Source organism: Canis lupus, chromosome 29, assembly GCF_003254725.2.
Source record: "Canis lupus dingo isolate Sandy chromosome 29, ASM325472v2, whole genome shotgun sequence".
Lineage (NCBI taxonomy): Eukaryota > Metazoa > Chordata > Mammalia > Carnivora > Canidae > Canis > Canis lupus.
Window position 1 is genome coordinate 9,458,101 of NC_064271.1, and position 26,094 is coordinate 9,484,194.

Consider the following 26,094-nt stretch of genomic DNA (forward strand, 5'->3'; position numbering starts at 1 on the left):
ATCTGGACTGCAGTAACCCTGAATACATTTAGCTACTAATATATCTCTTTTAGGCTTTACAACTTAATACATATTTGAAACTTTGCAACCACAGGGTCTGTTGCAAGTACTTTAGCTCTGCACCTGCATTGCAAGAGCAGCCCAAACAGGAACACAGATGGGCTGGGGCCCATGGTGCAGTAAAACTTCACTTGTGGACATGGAAATCTGAATTTCATGTAATTTTCATATGTCACAAAGTATTCTTTTGATTTTCTCACAACCACTTAAAGATGTAAAAAACCATTCTTAGCTTTCAACCCATTAAAAAAAAAAAACAACAGGTGGAGAGGCACTTTTGGCCTGCAGTTGTATCAATTGCCGACCCTTGCTCTATCAGAATAAAGGTGCAGTAATATGTATAAGACCCATCCACAATGCTTAGGGAACCACAATTAAAAATTTAGTTTAAAACAATTTGGTATAAAATGGAATTTTGTTCATCGTGCACCATATCCAAATAACTTTGATTTTCTTAGTATATAAAATAGCCTACATAAGAGATAATTCCACGGTAATATTAAATAGCAAGATTAAGAATCTTCAATGACCTTTATGAAACATGGAGGAGATTTTTGAGTGAATGGATATTTTAATTTTTCTAAGAGATGAATAATGAACAAAATTGTTGCAACTGTCACTAGGTGAATGCTTTAAACATTCTGAATATTTAAGAATTTAAAATATACACATTTATATTTTTATTTCTGAAATGTGAATCATTTCAAAATTATCAAATGTTACAATATTTTCTTAGTATTTGTATACAAGGAAAAAGGAAAAGATAATTTACATATAAATACATACATAAGAGGTTCCTGGTGGCTCAGTCAACAGTTGGACTCTTGATTTCAGCTCAGGTTGTGATCTCGGGGTCATGAGATCAAGCCCCGTGTGAGGCTCCACACTGGGTGTGGAGACTGCTTGAGATTCTTTCTTTCCTTTTCCCTCTACTCTTCCTCCCCACCCGCAATGTGTGCTTGCTCTGTCCCTCTCTCTCTCTCTCTCTCTCTCTCAAAAAAAAAAAAATATATATATATATACATACAGAAATATCAATAAAAATAGTATAGCTGATAACTCCAATGTTTAAAATATTTTACCAAAGCACTGTTATGCATAGTGGTTAAACACTACTATATAGCCTTCAATTATATTTCCTTCATCTACAAGTCATTTAAAGATAAAAAGTATTTAAATAAGGCAATTCTAGCTCCATTTAACAAACTCTTTGTATGTTTCATATCCAAGGCTTTCAAATGGTCATTTTCATTTTAAAAGATATCACACAAGAGCTATGTTCTCTTTATTGATGCATGTTTCGTAGTACCAGAAAAAAACCGCATTGTCTGAAAAAAATCTTCTCATTAATATAGAATCTTATGAAAATATAGGTAAGATAGTTGCAACCTGATGTAGACATTAGAGTTTCCAGCAAAAATACATTAAAGGATAAAGAGAATATATTAAAACCATCTTTAATATTTTCAGAACATAAATGTCACCATTTGAAAAGCCCTAAATACCACATATAGGGAAAGCTGAAAAACATTTTCTTTTTATTAAAAAGCATGATAAAAATCATTTAAAACATCCTTTATAATATATATCTACATTTGACTGGTAGGGAGTATGTTGGGCGTGGGCTTGGTTGTACTAGTAGCACATTCCCAAGTGTTAAGAGAGTCACTGACTTCTGGGTGTGCCTACCCACTCCTTTTCCTTTGAAAGGGCTAATAGTGCTCTAAGCTTCCTGCCTTCTTTAGAGAGACATGAAACTGTCACAGGTGCTGGACAATAAGAGGGCTATGTTCTAAAAAAGAAAAAAAAAGATATATCTATTCAAAAAAAACTCATATGGTTTCACTAAAACGTGAATTTTTACCTTTTTCATAATTAATGGGTGGTTTTTATAAAAATAAAGCTGTTTCCTTAGGAAAAAAAATAAAAACTTTTGCCAATCAGAATATCTTCACTGTGGGGAAAAAAAAAACAAAGAATTTTTCCTCTGAAAATAATGAACTTCGCTGCCTGGTTAGATGAACATTCATGGACTTATTCAAATGAAAAGAAATTATTGTGCTTCTAGAATCTAGGTTTTTTTCACTAGCACAGTCTGAGATAGCATCTGGAAACAGTCACCAAAATGTTAAGATTCAGAAGCAAGCATCCATGTGTAGAGCTGGACCCCTGGTAACTCAGTGCCACCACCACCAAAGGCCACTGTCCAAAGGGACAGATACATGATGGTGTTCTGCAGACTGGTAACATCATCTCATGTCCTCTGCTTCCAATTATATGTTCACAAATGTTTGAATTTATATTTAAACTCGATATCATTTAATGGTGGTAAAATGCCTAAGCCTGCACGGGACTGGTCCAAAGGGGGACATTTGACTTGGCTCTCTACAAGCTCTAGTTCAAAATAGGAAAGCATCAGAATCAAAAACTGCTTGATTTCCTGGACAGCAAATAATCTTCCAGGACACATTGTCGCTCCTGACCCAAAAGGCATGTAGTAATACTTTAACTTGATTCCGTTACTATAGAAGGTGGTCTTTGTCTTCCCATTTTCATCAAGATACCGATCATATTTAAAAGTCTGCAATAAAAATACAAAGAAAACAAATCTATAAGCTAGTTTTAAAATGAATTTATCTGTTTCTTGATCTGGATGCTCCAAAGAGTAATTTTCTTTTTTAATCCAATCTATTGGTAATTTAGAAAATTCCCCACCTTGACTCAGAAGATAATAAGGAATAGGAACTTGACAAGAATGGATGGGAACAGAAAATGCTTTATAATACCTTCCATCCTGCCTGGGTGACTAGTTCCTCCATTAGGCAGAACAAGAAGGAAGAGTTCAGATTAGAAACTGGAAGAGTCAGTATATTAGCCACTAATTTCCTGGATTTGGGAGCAGGCAGTTGTTAAGGAAAAAGAAAGGCTGCAGCTTTATTATCATGATTGTAAACATAATTTAGCAGAGATGATATGAAGACAAGTATCACGAATTTTCAAATTCAGGCCATCATCCAGGCTTTCCAAAATACATGAATATTGGACATTATTAAGAAGACAATGCTTATGGCTTCAATAGTTAAATCAGTTCTGCAATGGTATATTTCCTCTGTATTTTGCCTAAAGATTGATGGATTGATTTATTAGAGAGAGAAAGTGCATTGTGGGGAAAGGGACAGAGGAAGAAAGAGAGACATAATCTTAAACGGACTTCCGGCAAAGCACGGCACCCAACCCATGGGGCTTGATCTCATGACCCATGAGGTCAGGAACTGAGCCAAAACCAAGAGCCCAACATCTAACCAACTGAGCCACTCAGGCGCACCCTGGTAAATTTCCTCTTTATTTCCATCTGGGTAGACATCATCTGGATATTGAACTTTGATGAAAAGTCACTTACCAAAGGGTCTGGGTAGATTTCTGGATCTAAATGCACTAACTGCGGATAAAAAGCTATGATGTCATCTTTGCGGATGTTATAGGAACTGTCCTGGAGGTGCAAAGTAAAATCCTCTGTAGCAGTCCGGATGTTCAGGGAGGCACTGGAAAGCCTCAGAGACTCCTTGATGAGGCTATCTAGATATTTTTAAAGGAAGAAACAGGAGGAAGGAGGAAAGGAAGAACAAATCAAGTATTTAAAGGCTTCATAATATGGAATCTGAAATACTACTAGCAGCCTATAACACAAGCTGGATAAACTAGGGGAAGCTGGCCCGATAAAACTTCCCCCAATATTTTTTATTGCCGCTATGATGTAATCAATGATTCAGTTGTGTCTGAAGTAGCTTTTAATCTGATAATCCGAGTTTATAATAATCATTTGGTAAAGATATAATCTTTTGGTCATCAACGGCAACTAGACTTTTAAAATTTTATGGAGGGATCCCTGGGTGGCGCAGCGGTTTGGCGCCTGCCTTTGGCCCAGGGCGCGATCCTGGAGACCCGGGATCGAGTCCCACATCAGGCTCCCGGTGCATGGAGCCTGCTTCTCCCTCTGCCTGTGTCTCTGCCTCTCTCTCTCTCTCTGTAACTATCATAAATAAATAAAAATTAAAAAAAAAATTTAAAATTTTATGGAAAAATAATCTTATTTCTGCGTGACACTGGACATCTAATATAATTAGAAAAATCAGTAAATCACTTTTATGTGAATTATTCAAAGTTTATTACTTGTGAGATTTAATATACTGATAACATTTTCATATAGAAATATTTTTCCAGATGTTTAATGCCGCTTCAGTTCAGTGTTTCCAAGAACCCATTTTTATAATTACACTAACTGATGTTGTATGATAATGCCCTGGTGCCTGGTAAAGATATAAAGGGACAAAAAGAATCACCCTGCAAATAGCTAAAATAGGCAAATCCAATAAGCAGGTCTAGCCTGACCTTCTGGCCCCTGTCCTTTTAACTATCATGTTTTAGGTGTTCATCATGTGATTGTGTGTAAAATCATAGCAAGTTAGCCCTTTATTTTACAAATGAGAACAGCAAGTCCCCCCCCGCCCCAAATGAAGTGATGTGTTTGGGGTCACCCATGGCAGGCAGAACCCAACATAGAACCTATGCTTCTTGCCTCATGATCCTTTCCAGTAAGACCTGCTACCCCTAACAACACATACTGGGTTTTTTCCTCAAGAGAAAAATAACAAAAACAAAAAGAATACTCTTTATCACTATAAAAATAAAGTACTTTTATATTTCTATAAAACACAGAGAAGCAGAAATAAGAAATGTAAAATAGCCTTCAATCCCATCACTCAACCCAGGCAGCTAATTGTAGTTTCTTTCTTTTTTTTTTAAGATTTTATTTATTTATTCATGAGAGACAGAGAGAGAGAGACAGAGAGAGAGAGAGAGAGAGAGGCAGAGACACAGGCAGAGGGAGAAGCAGGCTCCACACAGGGAGCCCAACGTGGGACTCGATCCTGTGTTTCCAGGGTCACGCCCTGAGCTGAAGTTAGCGCTAAACCGCTGAGCCACTTGAGCTGCCCAAATTGTGGTTTCTTGATGGAACTTTTTCCTCCTTTATTTCATGAAAATGAGTAATATGCTCCCATTAATCATAACATTAGTAGTAAGAGTAATAAGAAATGAGATAGAGTAAGACAGGGCAGAGAAGCATTTGAGAATGTAGGGTCAGGAGTCCCACATTAACCCTGAATCTCATTCCACCATTCCAGCCCAGGTACAAACTTCACTTTTCAATGTCAATTTCCTGACCTATTCTATAGAAACTTGGCCCCAGTCATAGGATTGCTGTGAGGATCAAACAGGACAACACATATGAAATACTTAGCTTAATGCTACCAGTAAGTGCATAATATAGATTGACGATTACTACTTGTGAGACACAGTAAATGAAATGGAACATAGTAAGCATACCTAGCACTGGCATGTCATTCAGTTGCATTTGATTCAGACAAATAGGACTGCCATCAAGGCTGATTTTTTGGCCAGCATTCTCTAGTGTTTTATTCACTTCTTCAGTAGCTGCTTTCATTGCTTCAGGGCTCCTAACAAAGTGGAGAAAAGAAAAGATATATATATATATATATAAATCATAGCGAGTTAGCCCTTGAAAAGAAAAGAATATATATATATATATATATATATATATATATATATATATATAATGTTTTCTATATCAAAAGATCTGCAAACAGATAGAAGTTTTCCTATCCTTTTAACTAGGGGTCAAGATACCAGAGAAGATGGGGAAAAGGACATTCCCCAATCACCTTTTACCGTGTTTTGTAATTGTGTTTAAGTCCTTGGATATTAGTGAGAATTGTTGCCTTCAAAGGCTTTGCAACACAAAAGTAAAACTTTGGCCATACTTTTATAAATAAATGTTTCTAATAAGGATTAAACGTCAAATTTGACATGTACATAGCAGTTGAAAAAGAAAATTGCATGTACGTAAAGTATCACCTAAATTGCAAATGGTATCAAATTTACTCTTAAAATCCCATGATTTCAGGTAGAACAACAGCTTTTCCATTCATATTATAATTTCCTATTCTAACACTTTAACTTGTAAAATGAATGCTACTTCGTTTTAGTACATGGACATTTACTGGATCCTTAGTGCCATGGGAACGGATCTATATAACATGATTGCAGTAAATTCTCAGAAATGTTTGACTGATAAGTATCTGTCTGATTGTCATAAAATGGCTACTGTTACCCCTATAATATTACATTGATGTTGTAACCTTACTGTAAATATATGAATTTATTCTAGATGGAGGTCTTTCAAGTAAAGACTTTGGAAGACATTTAACATTTGAGATAGATTAGTAATGGGTTTTTATATCTGAAATTGTTAATACAGTTTTTTTGAGACAGAGAGAGAGAGCGCGTGCACGCATGGACATGTGCATGGGATGGGAGGGGCAGAGGAAGAGAGAATCTTGAGTAGGCTTCATGCCCAGGGCAGAGCCTGATGTGATCTCACAACCCTGAGATCATGACCTGAGCTGAAATCAAGAGTTGGACGCTTAACCAACTGGGTCATCCAGGTGCCCTTAAGTATTTTTTATATTAAAGACATATGGTTACCAGCTATCAGTGGAAATTTGGCATTCCCAATGCTACAAAACAGTAATTTTGTGTCCATGTGACACTAAACACCTAATTTAACTGGAATAATTAAACCATTTGAATGTCCAATTTCCAACAGACTAACAGTTTTAAACAAAATCATGTAAAGTATATGTTACATATAGTGTTTTTGTTACATACATTTTAAAGGCGAAATCTAGCTAAAGCCCATCAATAATAATCAATATTAATAGGATTGGTCCATAGGTATCATAGTTGATCAAATAAACACTAAAACAGAAGTTACTAATGCAGTGGAAACAAACTGTTAATGCACAAAGGACTAAGGCATAGACTCCGACCTCTCACTGTCCACAAGTCAGAATCACTTAAATACATTTTTATGATTATGAAGACAGAATTCATCAACATAAGTAGGCATCATGAGGAACAGCCTGGGGTTGAAAGCAAGGGTTCTGGGCCCAGGCAGCCTGAACTGACCCTCTGCAGTGCATCCTTCCCCCTGGAAAGTTCTCTGCTTCCACAAGATGTGTGTACTAGTCATAGTTGTTTATGCTTTTGTGAGGATTGGAAGAGCTGATACGTATTAAACACTTATAAAGTCAATGTCACACTCTTGATTGATAGCATGAGAAAGTACCATGCCTCTATTTTTTTTGTTAAAATAGTAGCTTTTCTACTTTCCATTAAAATAAAAAAATAAATGGATAAATTGCTAGTTACCTAATCATTTGAAATAAGCTCCAGAAGGTCGCTGGAATAGTGTTTGCTTGTGATGCCCAGAGGATAGCGAGGTGCGTCTTAGCCTTATCCATGTCATCTAAGGTGGAAAGCATGTCATTCAGAAACCTGACCAGTTCCGAGATGTGGTCTCTCTTTCCAAGGTTCTCATGCCTCAAGCCCTCTGCCAGCTTTTCCCTAGCGTGGTGTGCCGTCTTGAACACATGAATGGGGAGGCCTGCTACCAGAGCAGGAAAGATTTTGTCAAATTCCTTGAAGTGGTCAAGGTTATTCAGAATAAGTCCTTTTTGTGCATCTTGCCCTGTAAGATCTTTGCCAAAGAGAGTTAAATACCCAGCTTCAAACATCACTCGGTAACAGAAGGAATACATCCCTTCCGTCACCCAGGCAGGAGTCTTTGATTTAGATACCAGGGGACATCTCATGACAAGTTGGAGGTTTTCCATCATGGCTTCTGTGAGGGAATTCAAGGCATCGCCCTGCAGGGTTTTGATGAAAGTTTTATTTATATTTTCAGTGGTATTTCCATCACTTGGGTCAATGCTTCTGTGCCCAAATGCCTGAGAATACATGAAATGTGTGAAAAAAGAGATTAAACCTGATACAGTGCTAGAAAATGGCTGAAAAACAGATTATATACTTTCAGGATTCTCTACTTGTTAAAAGCAAGGCAGGAAAACCTACAATTTCATAGCAGTCTTCAAATTAAATGGCCAAATCCTACTCTTCCTGGAAGGCCAAGTTGAAATTCCAACTCTTCGGTGAAACTTCCCTCAACCACACAAATTGTCCATTTCTTACTTTTCTTATACTACTGCATCTATTGGCATGTTAATTTGATACTAATCCAAATTTGTCTTAACCACCATGTCTTCCATATTTTTTGTAGATGAACTTTAACCAGGCTTTCATCTACTTAGAGCCGAGACCATGTCTAATATTTCCTTGCAGAGACTCACTAAATATACAGTTGCTTACCAAAATAAACAATTTTGTGGCCTAGGTGTGGTAAAACAATTATTCAGTGATAAGTTTCTACCACATGTGCTCTGGGAGTTATGTAGATGTCACTGACATGAAGGAGTTTGTACCTATTTTACTGATGGGGTGCCATCTGGCTCAGTAAAATATTTCATTTTTATTGCACTCTAGGTGATTAAGAAATAACAAATCTATACCTATTTTGACTTTTGAAACAATTAGTGCCAAGAGGTTATGTCTAATTGGATTTATCGTGTTTCTAAGGATCTCCATGGAAGGGTAACTCTATTCAACATCTCTATTTTTAACTCTAAGTACATCAAAATGCTAAGTAGACTGACATACTAAAAAGTAAAAAACAAGAAGAATGCTGTATAAATGAGAAACTGGTTACCTTTGCAGAAGTAGTAAAGTGAAACTTTTTCCAATCCAAGTATTTTCCATGGCACAACACTTTCTGGTATGACAAGGGATTTGTGATGAAGTGGACATAGTTTCCCATCAATCTGCAGGTAAAAACATGACCATATTTCCTTTGATTTGCTCTCAGGAACTCGAGAGGATTGGCACCAAATTTCAAAGCACATCCCAGGTATGGAATCAACCCATTCTCCAGCGGTGGTTCACCCATTTGTCTGTAAGACATAAACATATGATAGATATAGGAAATTATACATTTTTTTATTTATACCTTTTAAACTTTTTAAAACTTTTACTACTGACTTCAAACTTCAAAACTCTACAGTTATAGTTTTTTTGTTGATGGGGCCCTGCTCTTTTCCTAAAACAATGAATTATATTAACCTAGTATGTTGATCAAAATAATTGCTAAATCCATCCATCCATCCATGCATTCCACAAACACTTATTGAATGTCGGCTATGTGACCATCCCTTTTCCCAATGATGAGGATAAAAAGATCAAAAAAGCCAACAAGATTCTTCCTCTCAGTACATTCTAGTGTTTATATTTTTCCCAGCCATCATTTGCCTATCTCAAAATGTTTTGATTATTTAAAGATATAGAATACTGAATTGCAGGGAAGATGGCAAAATTGAAGTTTTCAAAATCTTCATAGTTTAAAGAATGTTTAAAAGATTTTATTTATCTGTTTGAGAGAGAGTGAGAGAGAGCATGGTTGGGGAGGGTGGTAGGCTCCCTACTGAGCAAGGAGCCTGCTGTGGGGCTGGATCCCATGACCCCAGGATCACAACCTGAGCTGAAGGCAGGCGCCTAACCACCACCCAGGTGCCCCAGTTTAATGCTATTATTATTCTATAATGATAGTTGAAGATAAGAAGAATCTCATTTGAGAAATTAGCTTAGTATAAAATGAAATTAAGTAAAGTAAGTATTGATAGGATCAACTGTGATTCAGCATTCATGCTACCTGTTGTCTCTTTTTTATTGAAGTATAGTTGACACACAGTCCTTCATGCTATTTTAAATGTTTTTATTGAATAACATAAGCGTTAATTTTTCAACATAAACTCCTTCCCTCTTGACAGAACTACTTAGCATAAAATAATTAGTTTCACTTTATTAGTTCAATGATAAGTAAGGTTAACTATAACTAGAAATTACCAGGCCTGAATTAAAATACCTTAGAGCATGCGCGCATGCACACACACACACACACACACACACGGACACACAAACTTGTAAAAGAGAGTCAACACATAGCAATCTTCATAACTAAAGATATGCTGTGGGTAAGTCTATCTTTTAAAGGTTGACAACAGAATACTTACAAGCCCATCTCCCAAATGCTCTTTGAGCTCATCAGAAGGTAAATAAGTATTGGCTATGTAAGTGACTCTATTTGTATTTCTTGTATTACTGAACCAGTTATAAATAAATGACATATAAATAAAAGTGATGCTATATACATTTAGCAGTTTCCCAATTTACCATGGTTGATTATCATTAATGAGAAGAAGGTAATAGGAGGATCAAAGCAGGCTCTGTGGCTCTTATCCAAACCTAGACTGAGTCTATACAACACATAAGAACTAGCTGAGAAGAGAACATTCATTTAGTCAGAGCATCTATTTAATCCTCGTGCTACAAAAAAACCCTTTCCACTGCAGATCCCACATACCACTTGTATCCTTACTAATCCAGACTTCATCTTTAAATCCGCCCAGAAACATACACAGAAACCTTATAAAATTTCTGTATAATTGTGTACATTTTCTCATGACCATGGGTATGTCAATACTAAAAGGGAATCACTATCATTCTATCTTTTCTTAGATATAATAAAATACCACTTTTATTTTTTTTAAGATTTTATTTATTCATGAGACACAGAGAGAGAAAGGCAGAGACATAGGCAGAGGGAGAAGTAGGCTCCTGTCAGGGAGCCCGATTCAGGACTCGATCTCAGGACCCCGGGATCATGACCTGAGTCGAAGGCAGATGCTCAATTTCTGAGCCACCCAGGCATCCCAGAAACCACTTTAAATCTTTAAATAAGAGGCACCTGGGTAGCTCAGCAGTTGTGCATCTGCCTTTGACTCAGGTCATGATCCAGGGGTCCTGGGATTGAGTCCCACATCAGGCTTGGGGAACCTGCTTTTCCCTCTGCCTATGTCTCTGCCTCTCTGTGTGTCTCTCATGAATAAATAAATAAAATATTTTTAAAAATACATCTCTAAATTACATTTTCAATTTAAAGCTTTTTAGGTTAAAAATGCTAGTGAGTGTTACAGAACACCAAATTTATGATATATAACAATGAAGGTAAAAGAACATTAAATGAATTAAAATGCAGTTTAAAGGTAAAACTTTCCTTACCTTCTCCTCATTCCAAAAATAAGCCATAAACAACAGCATACTGCTACAACAATCCCCCAGATCAAAGATATGGTCATCATTTTGCAAATCTAATGCAAAACTTTTAAAGAAGAGAATCTCTGAATAGAGAGGTAAAGATATCACTGAAGAGAGACTCCAGCTAGACTTTTATATAAGGTACGATCCTACATTTGAGTGACCAAAACAAACAATTAACCATTTGTTCATTCTATTAGAAAAAAAAATAACTGGCCTTGAACTAAGTCCACAGGTATCAGAAGAGGTTCCAAAACAATCAGAGACCTGCAATACTTGATAAGTTGAAGGTCTCTCAAACATATGCTGACTTAGCATTCAGAACTGGTAACAACAGCTAATATCTCAAGTTTAGTGTGCTTATAAAAAGGACAAAATATAAAAGTGTTCAGGATGAACATATCAAATAGCAATGTAAAATATAATAACTTAAAGAAAAATAAGCATACTTTATCATCAAGCTAATGGTTGGATCTTGTTACCTTTTGAAGAAGAAATCAATTTAAATGATTAACAAGAGACATGGTGGTTCAAGTTCAAAGGAAAGAGAGCTAGGTGAAATGTTTCTGCTGCCTCATGTTTCAGCGCTTTTACAAAATCATAGATATTTTACTATATATAGTAACACATTACTTACCTAACATTCTCAAGAAAGTATCCACATAAGTTCATCTTCCAATTAAACAGTTTAAGCATCCATTTATCCATTTTTGCTAATTGAAAACATGTTTATTAATTTTTCTAATAGTTACAGTAATACAATTTCATTTCAAAAAATTTAAGACTAACTGAAACATATCTCGGTAGAAAGTGAAAGTCAATTTATAATTAACTTCCCCTACTACTCGCCACTCAGAGTCGACAACTGTTAACTGTATGGTATGTATCGTTCTAAATTTTATTTCAATGTACGCATATACTTACTTGAGCATCTATTCTGTGCCAAGAATTCTTCAAAGGTATTTTTTAACAAAACGGACAAATTTCCTACTCTAATGGAGATTCTATTTCAGTAGATAGATACTAAAATATAAGTGCTATGAATAAAGTAAAACATGGTGTAGAGAGTATTGGGGATGAGAGCAACTTTAGAAATATGATATTCAGGGAAGAGCTCTTTGAGGAGGTGACATTTAAGATCTGAATGGCAAGAAGCGATTAAGTGAAAATCAGAAGGAAGAGAATTCTAGGAAGAGGAAACACCAAATGCAAAGGTCCTGAGTCAAGGATGAACTTGAAGTGTCTAAGAACCAGAAAAAAAGTAAGATAGATCAGAGCAGAGGCAGTAAGGGGAAACTTGGTTACAATATATAAGAGCTTGAGGTAGACAAGAGCTAGTTCATATACAGTGATGCTTTAGAGTAGGGAAAGACAGATTTTGGGGGGCAACAGGTCAAAATACAATCTTTAGCTCTGTAGATTGTTGTGTGTTGTCAAGTTGACAATTGAATGTAAAAGAATCTGAAGCTAGGAAGAAAAACCAGGTTGGAAATAGACTTAAGTCTTTAGCATTTGGTTGTTTTTTAAAGCCAAAAGACCTGAAAAGATCACCAAGGGAGACAATAAAGCTCAGGAAAATAGAATAGAGTCCAACACCAAGCCACAAAGCACTCCATTTATTGAGGTCAGTAGGGGAGCAGGAAAAGAGAAGATAGGTAAGGAAGAACCAGAAAGAAAACCAAGAGAATATGGTGTCACAAAAAGCAAGAGGAGAATGCATTTGAAAATGAGTGGTTAACTGTATCACATGCTTCTTCGAGGTCAAGAAAGATGACAAAGAAACCCTGGATTTGACAACATAGATATAGTTGGTGAGTCATACTCAGAGATGGCTTATATTGAATACGTTTTTTGTTCAATAGCATTAAAAAAATGAATACCACATTATGGACATTTCCTGTGAGAGGGAGAGAGAGAGAGGAAGAGAAAAAAATTTTTTTACATATTGTATATATCTCTTTACTTTTAATGTGTGTATAGTCTTCCATTGACTAACTCAATTAACTGACTCCCTACTGATGGACATTTGGTTTGTTTCCAGATTTTGGCCATAGAACCCATAGAATTATCTCATGTTTTTTTTTTTTTTTTTTTGCCTCCTTAAACAGAGACCACAAATCTGTGTGTGTGTGGGTATGTGTGTGTGTGTGTGTGTGTGTGTGTATGATTTATGATCATAATCAATATCAACCATTGTATGGCAGTATATAGATTTCTTGATTGACTTAGGCTTTTTGGGGGGCTTTGTGCATGTTAAATGCATTTAGAGTGATGTGCTTTTTTGAATTATTCTGTTTTCTCTATGACTCTGAAGGCTAAACCTTTATAGGCAGGATATCACAGTTAGAGGAAGCACCAACCTCCTATCTGAACAATTTAACGCCTTAGAGTCACCTCTCAAGCAAACAAATGAAAACAAAATACCTAGAGGAAACGGGGCATGGGACCTCTAAGTATCATCTTGCAACTTCCTGTGAATCTATAATTATGTGAAAATTAAAGATTTCCAAACAGTGAAGGGGAAATATGTTCACAACCCTGGGAAAACTTTTGTCTTCCCCACTACCTCTCAGAACCCTACAAACTCCTTTCAAATACAACCTAGTCAGTATTTATCTCAGTTTCCTTTACCCTGATCTATTCTTTTAACTCCTTCACTTACTATCCCTCTTCTATACAATACAAGCCCAGGAAATATACCCATACAATTTCTTTCAGTTGGCCGAGGGAAAGCAATGACTTGAATATCAGTACTCATATTTTTATTATATATGGTTTATGTGTTCCTTCTGAGGATGTCTCTTCTTGTTGTTGTCACATGTCCACAAATGGCATCATTACACCCCTAAATTCTGCTTCTAATCTGATGAGCGGGAATGGAGATGCTTGTTGCAGTTGTCAAAACTCTTAGTAGGCTTCATGGAAATACCTAAAAGATTCCCTGATGAAACAAGGGTATAAAGTTTCATGCATGGATTTTAGGAAAATCCCAGTGTGTTCAGCATGGTGTTCAGAGTACCAGGCATTAAATAAATGCTAGCTGAGTCAGAAAGTCCTTTTTTTGCTTTTTTATTCTCCACTGTTTCAAAATGTGAAGTTTTGTTTTCTCCCGCTCCCCTTCTGTCTCCAAACTCATATACTCACAGAGAATCTACTACTTGTGTCAAGCACTCAGCAAAACTGGGGATATAGTGGTAAACAAAGCAGCCATGAACCCTGATCCTGTGGGGTTTCCACTGCAGTGGGGAAAAGAGTAAGTGTCTTGATACACAAGGAAGGATGTTCTAGTTGCCAGTAGGTCCAGCATGATAAACGGGGTCTATCTAAAACTAAAGGTTATCTAAAACTTGAATCCCTCCATTGCCTGTCAATTTCCTCTTTCTTTGTAGAGTAGCATAAAGTACACGCTTACTGAGGTGCAGAGGAAACCCTTATTCTGTGCCTCAGAGAATATAGGGCTTGAGTCTAATACCCCATCGCCACAGAGATGTATACAAAACAAGGAAATTCAAACTAGAGGAACAGAAAGTAAAAAAGAACAACTAGCGCTATCAGCTTAGGTAAACAGATGACACATTTAAGTGGTTTCTATTAAGAAATGCAGTAAACATAGTTTACATAGAACTTGCACATCAGTAGGATTGCTTTAAATAAAATGAACTGTGAATGTGGCCAAACAATTGAATCACACAACTTGTTTTCCATAATTTACAAGTCAGACCAGCTGTCTATGGTGGAACATAGATTGCCCGAATTAATGCAATGCTTTGCATTTTTTCAAGAGCATCTCAGTTCCCACAGATCAAGAATGCACATCCGGTTCCTAATTCAGGGCAAGTCAGTGGGAAACCAAAGTAAAATGAGTTGGTAAAATTTTGTTATGATTAATTCAGGGCTTTTTCATTCGCATTTAGGAAATAAGTCTATTCACATTTGATTCATATAATCTATTTTTCTTAGAAAATAAAAATCCCAATTATGTTATAGGAGAGATATAGAGTAACTGATTCCCAAATACAGTTTTGAATCTTAAACAAAAGGTGTTGAGGTTGTAAATGCTTAGTATATGCCCATTGAACAAATATAATTTGACCAGACTAGAAAATAAGAAAGTGTTAAGTCCTGTTTCAGACAATCATAATCGTTTTTACATTAGTTTTGAAGTTTTCACTTTTTAAAAACTTCTAACATACATTTTCCTACTTGAATAATCAGCTCAGTTGTGCAGAGCAGGCATTTAGCTCTTTTAATGATGAGAAAAGGGGTGCCTGGGTGGCTCAGTTGGTCAAGTGTCCAACTTGATTTTGGCTCAATTCATGATCTCAGGGGCAGGAGACTGGACTCCACGCTCAGTTTAAGATTCTTTCTTTTATCCTCTGCCTCTCCCTCATTTCCCCATGCTCTCTCTCTCTTTTTCTCTCCCTCTCTCTCAAATAAATGAATGGATCTTTTAAAAAATAAAAAAACAAGAGGAAAAGGCACCTGGGTGGCTCAGTAGGTCAAAGGTCTGACTTTTGATTTTGGCGTAGGTCATGATCTTAGGTCATGATCTTAGGGTCGTGAGATCGAGCCCAGTTGGGGTCCCTGCTCAGTGGGGAATCTGCCTGAGATTCTCTCTCTCCCTCTGCCCCTCCCACAGAGCAAGTGCATTCATATGTACTCATGCTTTCTCTCTCTAAAATTAGTGATCTCTCTAAAATTAGTGAATAAATCTTTAAAAAGAACAGATAAGGAAATAGAAGTGTGAAGGTTTAGTGGCTAATGTTGCATAGCTTGTAATAGTTCAAATATTGGAGTGGTAGCTGGAATTAAATCTAAGTTTGCATTCTGACTCTGCCACCGATTAAGCATCTGTCTTTGAACAAGGTGCTCTCCTCTTCAAGCAAGAAAGCTCTTGCTTTCTTATCTGTAAAATACGGATGATTATAGTACATGACTCATAATATAGATGTCAAGGTGAAACATGGCATAGTGCATAAAATGTTTAGCCCAGGGCTTGGCACAATCTGTGCCCTCAAATGTTTGTTGTAATTATTAAGTGGCAAATTTAGGATTACCCCAGATTTTTCTGAACTGAAGCTCAGCATTCCTCCTTTACAGCTCAGAACCTCACAAGAAGTTCATTGCAACCAGAGGGCACCTAACTACACATTTAGGAAAAAGTAAGCATGCCACCTACATATTCAGAAATAAGTTGATTCATCAAACATGTTTTGAACACTCAGTATGTAGAAGGTGCTATTAAGTAAGCAATGAGGGAAAGATGAACTGATCATTTAGCAAATACTTATTTCATGCATCCATTCATATTAACTTAGCACCTACTTTGTGCAAGGCACTTCTTAGGTGCTGAAGATACAGAGGTAGATAAGACACGCTAAGTCTCTGGCCTCAGGGGGATGCTGCCAATCATCAGGAGAACAAAGCCACTGTTTGATTTCTGATAAAGAAAGCATTATCTCTATTACCACAGAAGGTCAGGCCACGCATTAGTGTTCTGTGCCGAGAGATGTTCACAGGCTTGCCTCATTTGCTCCACTTGCCAGAAATAGGAGATGGACACTGTTGTCTCCCTTTGTAGATGACTCTATGCTACAAAGCTCTGGCTCCATGCCCCTGTGCAATACCTGTTCTGCTGCACTGTATCATAGGGAGAAGTCCTTTCTTTTAAGTTAAAGGCAGGCCCAAGGACCTAGAATCAAAAAGGCTAAGTGCTATCTTGCTTTTTTCATGGGTCTCACCTTAATCAGAACTTTCTGGAGCTTAATCCAGGAAGAGCAACTGGACAGTGAAAGAAGAGAAGCAATGAGTCACTGGACTCATTGGGCCCAACCAACCTAGCCAGGGAGGTAAGAGAGCTCAGGAAGAGAGAGAAAGCAGAGTGTAGCCAGAGAAGGAGGAAACTGATGCTTTTCCCATTTCTTTCCCCCTACTTTTTACTTGTTATGATTATGAATATTCATGTCAAGTTTTTGTATGAACTTGTTGGAAATTTCCTGGGTAGATAGCTAAGATTGGATTTCCTAGGTCATGTGGTACCTCCATATCTAACTTTTTGAACTACAAAACTGGCTTCCAAATGGCTGTATCATTTTACACTTCCAGTAGCAATGTACCAATTTTTCCATGTCCTGGTCAATACTTATTATTGTCTGTCTTTTTTGAGTATAGGGATCCTAGGGGGTGTGAAGTAATATCTCATTATGGTTTTGATTTGCATTTCCTTAGTAACTAATGATGTTGAGCATCTGTTTTTTTTTTTTTTTTGAGCATCTTTTTATGTGCTTATTGGCTCTTATTAATCTTCCTTGGAGAATGTCATTCAAATCTTTTGCTCATTTTTTAACTCAGTTATTTGTCTTTTTATTGTTAGCTATTAGAATTCCTGCCATAATCTGGATACTCTACCTTTATCAGATATTATTTTAAAATATTTCCTCCCATCGTGTAGCTTGTCTTATCAGTTTCTTGATAAGGTGTTTGGGTGCACAAAGTTTTTAAATTCTTTTTTAAAGATTTTACCTATTTATTCATGAGAGACACAGAGAGAGAAGCAGAGACATAGGCAGGGGGAGAAGCCTGATGTGGGACTCGATCCCAGGACCCCAGGATCACAACCTAAGCCAAAGGTAGATGCTCAACTGCTGAGCCACCCAGATTCCCCCCCAAGGTTTTTATTTTTGATGAAGTCCAATTTATCTATTTTTGTGTTGGTTACTTATACTGCTGGTGTTGTATCTAAGAAACATGGCCTAATTTAAGCTCATGAGGACATAACACCTGTTTTCTCCTAAGGGTTTTATAATTCTATCTCTTATATTTGTATCTTTGACTCATTTTGTGTTAATTTTTGTATATGGTGTTAGGCACAGAGTCCAACTTTGCTCTTTTTTGCATGTGGACATCCAATTGTTCCAGCACAATTTATGGGAAAGAATGTTTATTCTCGTGGAAATCTCTTGGTACTCTTGTTGAAAACTCTTTAACCATACATATAAGGGTTTATTTCTGGACTCTCAACCCTATATTCCATTGATCTATGTGTTTGTCTTGGTGCCAGAACCTTAGAGTCTTAATTATTTTAGGCACATAGTAAGTTTTGAAATTGAGGAGAATGAATTATCCCACTTCACTCTTTTTCAAGATCGTTTTGGATATTCTGGATCTCTTACATTTCCACAAGAATTTGAGAATAAGGTTGTAAATTTCTACAAAAAAAATGTAGTTGGGATTTTAATAGGGATTACATTTATTCTGTAGAACAATTTGGAGAGTATTGTCATCTTAACAATATTAAAGTCTTTCAATCCATGAAATGGATAAAAGTGCCTTCCCACTTATTTAGGTCCCTAATTTCCTTTGATGATGTTTTGTAAATGTTAGTATACAAATCTTGCACGCTTTTGTTGTTGTTCAATTTATTCTTGTTATTTTATTCCTACTGGTGCAGTTGTACAGGAGGTTGTTTTCTTAATTTCACTTACAGATTGTTCATTGCTAGTGTATGGAAATAAACTAATTTGGAGATGTTGATTTTGCATTCTATAACTTTGCTGAACTTGTTTATTCTAAAAAAAAATTTATGGATTCTTTAGGATTTTCAATATAAAAGATCATGTCTTCTGAAAATGGAGGTCGTTTTTCTTTCAAACATGTATGTCTTTTATTTGCCCAAGTGCCCTGGATGTAATTTCTAATAGTGTTGAATAGAAGTGGTAAGAGCAGATGTCCTTGTCTTGTTCCATACCTTTGAGGAAAAGCTTTTAGCTTTTCACCATTAAGTATGATATTAGCTGTGGTTTTTCATAGATACTTTTTATTGTGTTGAGGCAGTATCCTATTTCTAGGGGTTTTTAAAAATGATTTTATCATGAAAGGGTGTTAGACTTTTGTTAAACACTCTTTCTACATCTATTGAAATAATCACGTCATTTTTGTCCTTATTGTATTTATGGTATATTTCATTGATTAATTTTCATATGTTGAACCATCCTTGCATTGCTAGGATAAATCACATTTGTCAAAAATGTTTATGCTTTTTATATGTTGCTATATTCAGTTTGCTAGTATTTTGTTAAGGACCTTTGCATCTATATTTTTAAAGAATACTGGCCTGTAGTTCATTTTACCTGTAATATCTTTATCTGATGTTGGGATCAGATAATACTGGATTCACAGAATGAACAAGGAAGTGATCCCTCCTCTTCTAATTGTTGGAGAATTTGTGAAGAGTTCATGTTATTTCTTGCTTAAATGTTTGGTAAAATGCACCAGTGAAGCTATCTGGTTTTGGGATTTTCTTTGTAGGAATTTAAAAAAATTTTAATGTCAGTCTTTTTTCTTGTTATAGGTCTATTTAGACTTTTTTATTCTTCTTGGGTTACTTTTGATAATCTGTGTTTTTCTGGGAATATCCATTTAATCTGGGTTATCTAATTTGTTTGTATACAATTGCTCTTAGCATTCCCTTATTTCTTTTCTCCTTTTTTATTTCTGTAATGTTGGTAGTAATGTCCCCTCATGTATTCTTCATTTTAGAATTTGAGTCTTCTCTCTTTTTTTGTAAAGCTAGATAAAGTTTTATCAATTTCATTAATCTTTTCAAAGAACTAACTTTTGGTTTTGTTGTCTATTGTTTTTCCATTCTCTATTTTATTCATTTCTGTTCTGATTTTTATTATTTCCTTCCTGCTGCTTGCTTTGTGTTTATCCTGCTTTTACTTTTCTAAGTTCTTAAGCTGAGAGTTTAGGTTATTTATTTGAGACCTTTTTAAAAACATGTTGTAAGTTTCTAAGCACTGCTTTTAGTGCATCAATTTTTGACATATTGTGGTTTTAATTTCACTCATCTCAAAGTATTTTCTACTTTCCTTTGTGTTTTCTTCTTTGATCTATTGGTTATTTAGAAGCATATTATTTAATTTTTATACATTTGTGAAGTCCGCAAATTTCTTTCAGTTATTGAATACTAATTTCATTCCATCATGAATAGAGAATATATGTTACATAATTTCAATCTTTTAAATTTATTAAGACTTATTTTATGGTCTAATGGATATCTGTCAAAACAATGTTCCACTTATACTTAAGACTTTGTTTTCTGCTGTTATTGTGTGGATGTTCTGAATACGTTTATTGACTCTAGTTTGTTTATAATATTGTTCAAGTTTTCTAGTTTCCTTTTGGCTTCTTATCTATTTGTTATTGGAAATTAAGTATTGAAGCCTCTATTACTGTTGAATTGGCTATTTCTCCCTTAAATTCTGTCAGTTTCACTTCATATATTTTAGAACTCTATTGTTAGGTGAGTATATATTTATAATTGTTATAATTTCTTGATGAATTGATTCTTTTATCATTCTAGAATGTCTCTAGCAATAATGTCCTCTTACACTTGCTTGATTTTTCTCCTATTAATGTGCATTTTTAGGAAATATTAAATATGTTCCAACCATAGCACAAACCAGAAAGTAATATGAAAATAACTTAAATATTGTTTTAGAGTTCATTATTTTTTTTCCTAGTGTAAAATACATTCCTGATAGAAATCTGGCTCAGTGCCATGTTCAAAGTAGTTAATGCTCATATTGCTCTCTAGTGGACAGCCACATACACTGACACTTTCTCTGTAGTGAAGGAAACCAGAAGAACCATGGAACCATGGAACCATGGACTAGAGCTTAGAAAGTAATGTATGAATCCAACCTACAGAAATACAGCCAGTGTCCCACCCCACATTTTTGAGCCAGCAAAACCTGGACTTGGGGAAGCCTCCATTTTGTTGTTATAAGCCAAGGCCCTTGGATTTACAAAAGAAAACAGTAGGACCAGTAGGGGCAGTGTAACCAAAACAAGTTGAGTTCAGTCCTTTGATGAGTCACAGAAACTATACCAGGTGAGTTGTCACACAAAGGAAAATTTATTTGCAAAACATAAAGACATCATGGGGACTTCCAAAGCTGTGACTCTCCAAGCAATCGCAAATGGCTTTATTTTGTTTAGGTTTAGGATGAATATTTGTTTTAATTTTATTTATTTATGTTTTTGAGAGAGAACACACAGCTGTGCACATATGAGAGCCGAGGGTGGTGGGGGGCAGAAGTAGAGGAAGAGAGAATTCTAAGCAGGCTCCATGCTCAGCAGGAGCCCAATGTGGAACTTGATCCCACAACCCTGAGTTCATGACCTGAGCTGAAACCCAGTCAGAATCCTAATGGGACATTCAGCGGCCATCTGAGGAGATGGAACTACCATCCTGGAACCATGGCCCAGTTCATCTGTAACCTCGCCAAGAAAGCTCTGGCGCTGATGAATGCTGCTGTGACTTACTCGAAGCCTCCATTGGCCACATTTTGGCACTGTGCCAGGGTTGAGCTGATTCCTCCAGCCTCTGCTGAGATCCCTACAGCTATTCAGAGATTGAAAAAAATAGTCAAGAGTACTCAAACTGGTAGCTTCAAACAGCTCACAGTTAAGGAAGCTCTGCTGAATGGTTTGGTGTCCACCAAGGTGTGGATGTGTTTTTACTTCAGCGAGATCATAGGCAAGCATGGCATCATTGGCTATAATGTTTGAAGGCCAATCTTTCTATCAACATCTCTTTTTATGTGGCTTGTTATTTGGGTGTTCTTGGACCATGTGTGATCAGACTGGTATTTGAATAAAATATGATAATGTATCAAAATCAGTGTTTTCTCTGTCAGATACTACATGGAAGGATCACAGTTTCTCTTGATAATAAGATGGATTGTCTTTTTGCTATAATACATTGATACGGCTCTCAGAGCATATCTTTTGCATAGCCTAAAATCGGAAAGGATGTATATGAATATACCAACCTGGGAAATACATTTATAAGAATAACATTCTAATTTGAAAATTTGAAATATATGATAAATTTCTTTTATTTCAGGAATAGTCAGGGGAAAGGTCTTGGGAAAAATAGGATTTGCTACAGTAGGAAAAATAGCAATACCATGTGCCAAAGTGATACGGTTAAATCATGTCTGTGATATAAAGAATAAAATTTCAGTGGTTTCTTTTTGTTAGAATCAGAGATAGACCTTTTTGATAACACCCACATTTATAAATGTTAGAGTACTTGGTGGTATTCTAAGTAAGTATGACATCTTTAGCACCAGGACAGAGCTACTGAGAGCCACAGTAAATCTAATTTTGATGTGTGTTATATTATTAATCTATTCAGTTTTATGGTTTTTAGAACCCATCTTTGCAAAAATAAAATACCTTATGGATATTAAATAGTTATAAATTTAATATCCTCCATGGTTCTGAAGAGTACATTATATTCTGAAATAAATAGAAATGCTTGCTAAAAAAAAAAGAAGAAGAAGCCTAATGGACTGAGCTACCTAGGCGCCCCTATGATGAATATTCAGATAGGGAAGTCTTGTCATCATATGTAGAGGTGGGCATAAGGTCATGCATGTGCCTTAAAGGAACATGCCCATACATACATTATATGTTATGTAAATGAGGCCAGTGGTCCTCCTCGGGTGGAGATACTAATATTATAATGAGGTAAAGGTAATTGTTGATCATTCCAGAGGTCATTCCAAGGCCCCTCTGTGGAGGCACAAGGGGTTTAGCTCAAACTGGTCTGGGCGGTCTGGGCTGGGTGGAGGTCTTGTCAGGGCAGTTGCTACCACCTGAGGAGTGGTTTTGCTTTCAGCTGCCCTGAGTTAAGAGATAAGCTGGAAAGAAAAGCTTAAGAAAAAACATAGGACAAAGGTCAGTGAGTATAAGCAAGTGGGCAGTAAAGGTCAGGTGTTGGGGTCTAGCTGGTGACAGCAGGACCCTGGAGAAGCTCCAAACCCAGAGATCCTAGGATAAGTCCATTTGAGTTTTCCTAACATGTGGACAATAAAGAGAAACCTAGCAGTGGGTCAGATAGCCAGTTGCCTGACTCATACTGACCAAATGGTTGTTTTGCCAGGCTATGGTATTAGGTCTATAAATAATGCTTTTCCTCCTCTGATTACCTTCAAGATTTCTTTGACTTTGGTTCTTAAGAGTTTGACAACGCTGTTTTTAAGATTTTTGTTTTATTTAATATATTTTTGGCTTGTCTTCCTTCGTTGACTTTGGAAAATTCTTGGCCTTGTCTCTTCAAATATTCTTTTCTCCCCTCTCACTCTCTTCTTCTGGGACTCCAATTACATGTGTGTTAGTTCATTATCACATAGTTGTTCCATTCCTCTCCTCCTACTTCTCCTTCTTCTTTCTCCTTGTGTTTCAGTTGTATGATTCCAATGGACTTATTTTCAATTGCACTGAATCTTCTGTAGTTTATAGGCTGTTCATAAGCTTATTGAAGAAATTCTTCATCTCTGACCTCACGGTGGTTTTTTTTTTTTTATTTTCTAGCATTTCCACTTGATTATTTGATAGTTTTCATCTTTTTTAAATATAATACCCTGTTATTGCCCACTGTCCATTTTTTTCATTAGATCTTTTAATATTTTAATCATAATTCTTTTCAATTCTCTCTGATTGTTCATCTCCTCTTAGTCTGGATCTTTTGAATTCTTTATTCCTTGAAGAGGGATTGACTTTTCTTACTTTTGTAGAAGCTATCTGTGATGAGATTTAAATTCATCTATGTTTGCTAGTGGGAAATAAAAACTCACCAGGAGAGCAGGGAGACTCTACTGGCAACTCTGATCCAATTGGATGTATCTGGTCAAGAGCCGAGTCTGTTAGAACATATGACTGAGGCAGAAAGGGCATCTGAAAGCAGGCCTCCGCATAAGGCAGCCAAGCTTTCACAAAAATAACTAAGTATGTGAATATAAAAATTCACATAAAAAGCCAGAAAATAAAATATCAAATCTAAGATACCCCAGCCTGCACAGGGATTCAAACAAATAGCAACAGCACAGCAGGGATACATCTGACTCTATGGAACAATGTTTGTTTGTTTGCTTGCTTTTTAACTATAGATTTCAATTTTTAAGACAGGTTTAGATTTACCAAAGAAATGAGCAGAAAGTAAAGAGTTCATATATGCCCCCTCCCAGTTTCCCTTATTATTATTATTATTATTATTATTATTATTATCTTGCATTGATGTGGTATGTTTGTTATAGTTTATAAACCAATAATTACATTATTAACTAAGTCCTTGGTTCACATTGGGATTCATCCCTTGTGCTGTACAGTTTTATGAGTTTTGATGAATGCATAATGTCATATAGCCACCATTACAACATCATATAGAATAATTTCCTTGCTCCACCAATTTATTCATTACTTCCTCCCTGACAAACCCCTCTCAACCACTGATCTTTTTACTGCCTCTACAGTTTGTCTTTTCCAGAATGTCATAGAGTTGGAATCATACAGCATGTAGCCTTTTGAGATTGGCTTCTTTCACTTACAATATATGTATAAGATTCCTCTGTGTCTTTGCTTGGCCTGATAGCTCATGTCTCTTTATATTGCTGAATGATATTCCAGTGTATGATTGTTGTAATGGTTAGTTTTACATGTCAATTTGACTGGGCCATGGAGGGGAGGTGGTGGAGAGGGTGGGGTAGATGTTAGGTTAAATATTATTCTGGGTATGTCAGTGAGGGTGTTTCTGGATGAGATTAACATTTGAATCAACAGACTGAGTAAAGCAGATGCCTTCCCCAACGTGGGCAGTCCTCATCCAGTCCACTGAATGCCAGAATAGAACAAAAGGCTGAGCCAGAGAGAATTCACTCACTTTGCCTGAGGTTCTTCAAGCTGGGACTTCAGTCCTTCCTTGCCTTAGGACCAGGAATGGAACTTAAATCATCAGCTGTCCTCCTCAGGCCTTTGGACTACAGATCTTCAGACTTTTCAGTCCCAGACATATATTATATATTCAAGATAAGAACAAAGCAGCCCAAACAGAAAGCCAGACTAGCTCATACTTCTCCATATGGGGCAACCTGGAAACCAAATATTTATAAGGCCAGATGGGAGCAGGGCAAGAGCTAAGGGCAAATGACAAGCAGTGCCCCCTCCCTTGGGACTTGTAAAACATTGCACCTCGGACGTGTTCTACTTTCATTTCCAGATACATAATCAATGTTTTTTCCAAAAGTCCAGCTTAGTGCCTAGAACACAGAAATGATAAAGCTGGGAAGAATTTGAGATGTGTGTGTGGAGCTGAGGTGCATGGTGTTGCAGAATGCAATGGGAGAACCCTTAATTCACAGGGTGAAATGTGAGCCAGAAACTTACTGTTTTATTATTGTTATTGTTTACTTACTGAATCCCTAGGGGAGTGTACTTGTAGAAACAGATTATATGTAGAAATGTCAAGAACAATGAAGAAACACTGCATACCCATTATCCCACCACCCACACTTGACTATTCTTAGCTTGAAATTTAAATGTCATCATTAATTTACTCAATTTGTTGGAAATGTTATTTATTTGAAAGTACTGAACATTGCTAAGGTAATTTTCTCCTCTTTTGTTTTTTTTTAATAAATGGGAAAGGGAGTTTTAAATCCCAGTTTAAAATTCTTATAAAACGTTAAGCTAAAACACCAAGGTCTTGGGTGAGTTTGTATTTATAAATAGTCATAAGCAGCTAAGAATTGGAGTTATATAAAACATTTATACTTCTTTTTTTCTCACAGTGGTAGATAAAGGTGGAAGATAGAGAGCCAGAAGGCAAAAGAAAGATAATCATAGTTTTACTTGGCAATCAGCTGACTAACCCTTCAGGTTTTAGTTAGGTTCTTAAAGAAGATTTTAAGTAGATGAAATATTTTCCAAGTACATGCCAGTGCTTTATAACACAGTACTCCCTTCCCTAGCTTGAGGTACAGTTATGCCAATAGCACTTTTATGTCTCCAACTGATTGCTTAAGTACCCACCCATGTAAATTAGAAGGACATCTATTACCT

The 26,094-nt window shown here is 36.3% G+C and overlaps 2 protein-coding genes across 5 annotated transcripts in view; one reads left to right on the plus strand and one right to left on the minus strand.

Moving 5' to 3' along the window:
• Window positions 1–26,094, minus strand: part of LOC112678486 (cytochrome P450 7A1) — a 35,501-nt gene that overhangs the window by 7,576 nt on the left and 1,831 nt on the right. Inside the window, exons 1-6 of one of the 4 annotated variants that reach the window (XM_035708214.2) lie at window positions 11,822–11,947; window positions 8,744–8,984; window positions 7,351–7,928; window positions 5,446–5,576; window positions 3,461–3,636; window positions 717–2,641 (exon numbers count right to left, since the gene is read on the minus strand). In XM_035708214.2, coding sequence (XP_035564107.1) covers window positions 2,342–2,641; window positions 3,461–3,636; window positions 5,446–5,576; window positions 7,351–7,928; window positions 8,744–8,984; window positions 11,822–11,892 — 1,497 coding nt within the window. In that variant the 5' untranslated portion in view covers window positions 11,893–11,947 and the 3' untranslated portion in view covers window positions 717–2,341. Of the gene's footprint in view, window positions 1–716; window positions 2,642–3,460; window positions 3,637–5,445; window positions 5,577–7,350; window positions 7,929–8,743; window positions 8,985–11,148; window positions 11,306–11,821; window positions 11,948–26,094 lie in introns of those variants that run through there. The other 3 variants (XM_025477793.3, XM_049103936.1, XM_035708215.2) reach the window with 3 other exon arrangements.
• On the plus strand, window positions 21,226–21,956 carry LOC118352736 (ATP synthase subunit g, mitochondrial-like). Its single transcript, XM_035708217.2, has one exon. The coding sequence runs from the start codon at window positions 21,448–21,450 to the stop codon at window positions 21,757–21,759; it is 312 nt and encodes a 103-aa protein (XP_035564110.1). The 5' UTR covers window positions 21,226–21,447; the 3' UTR covers window positions 21,760–21,956.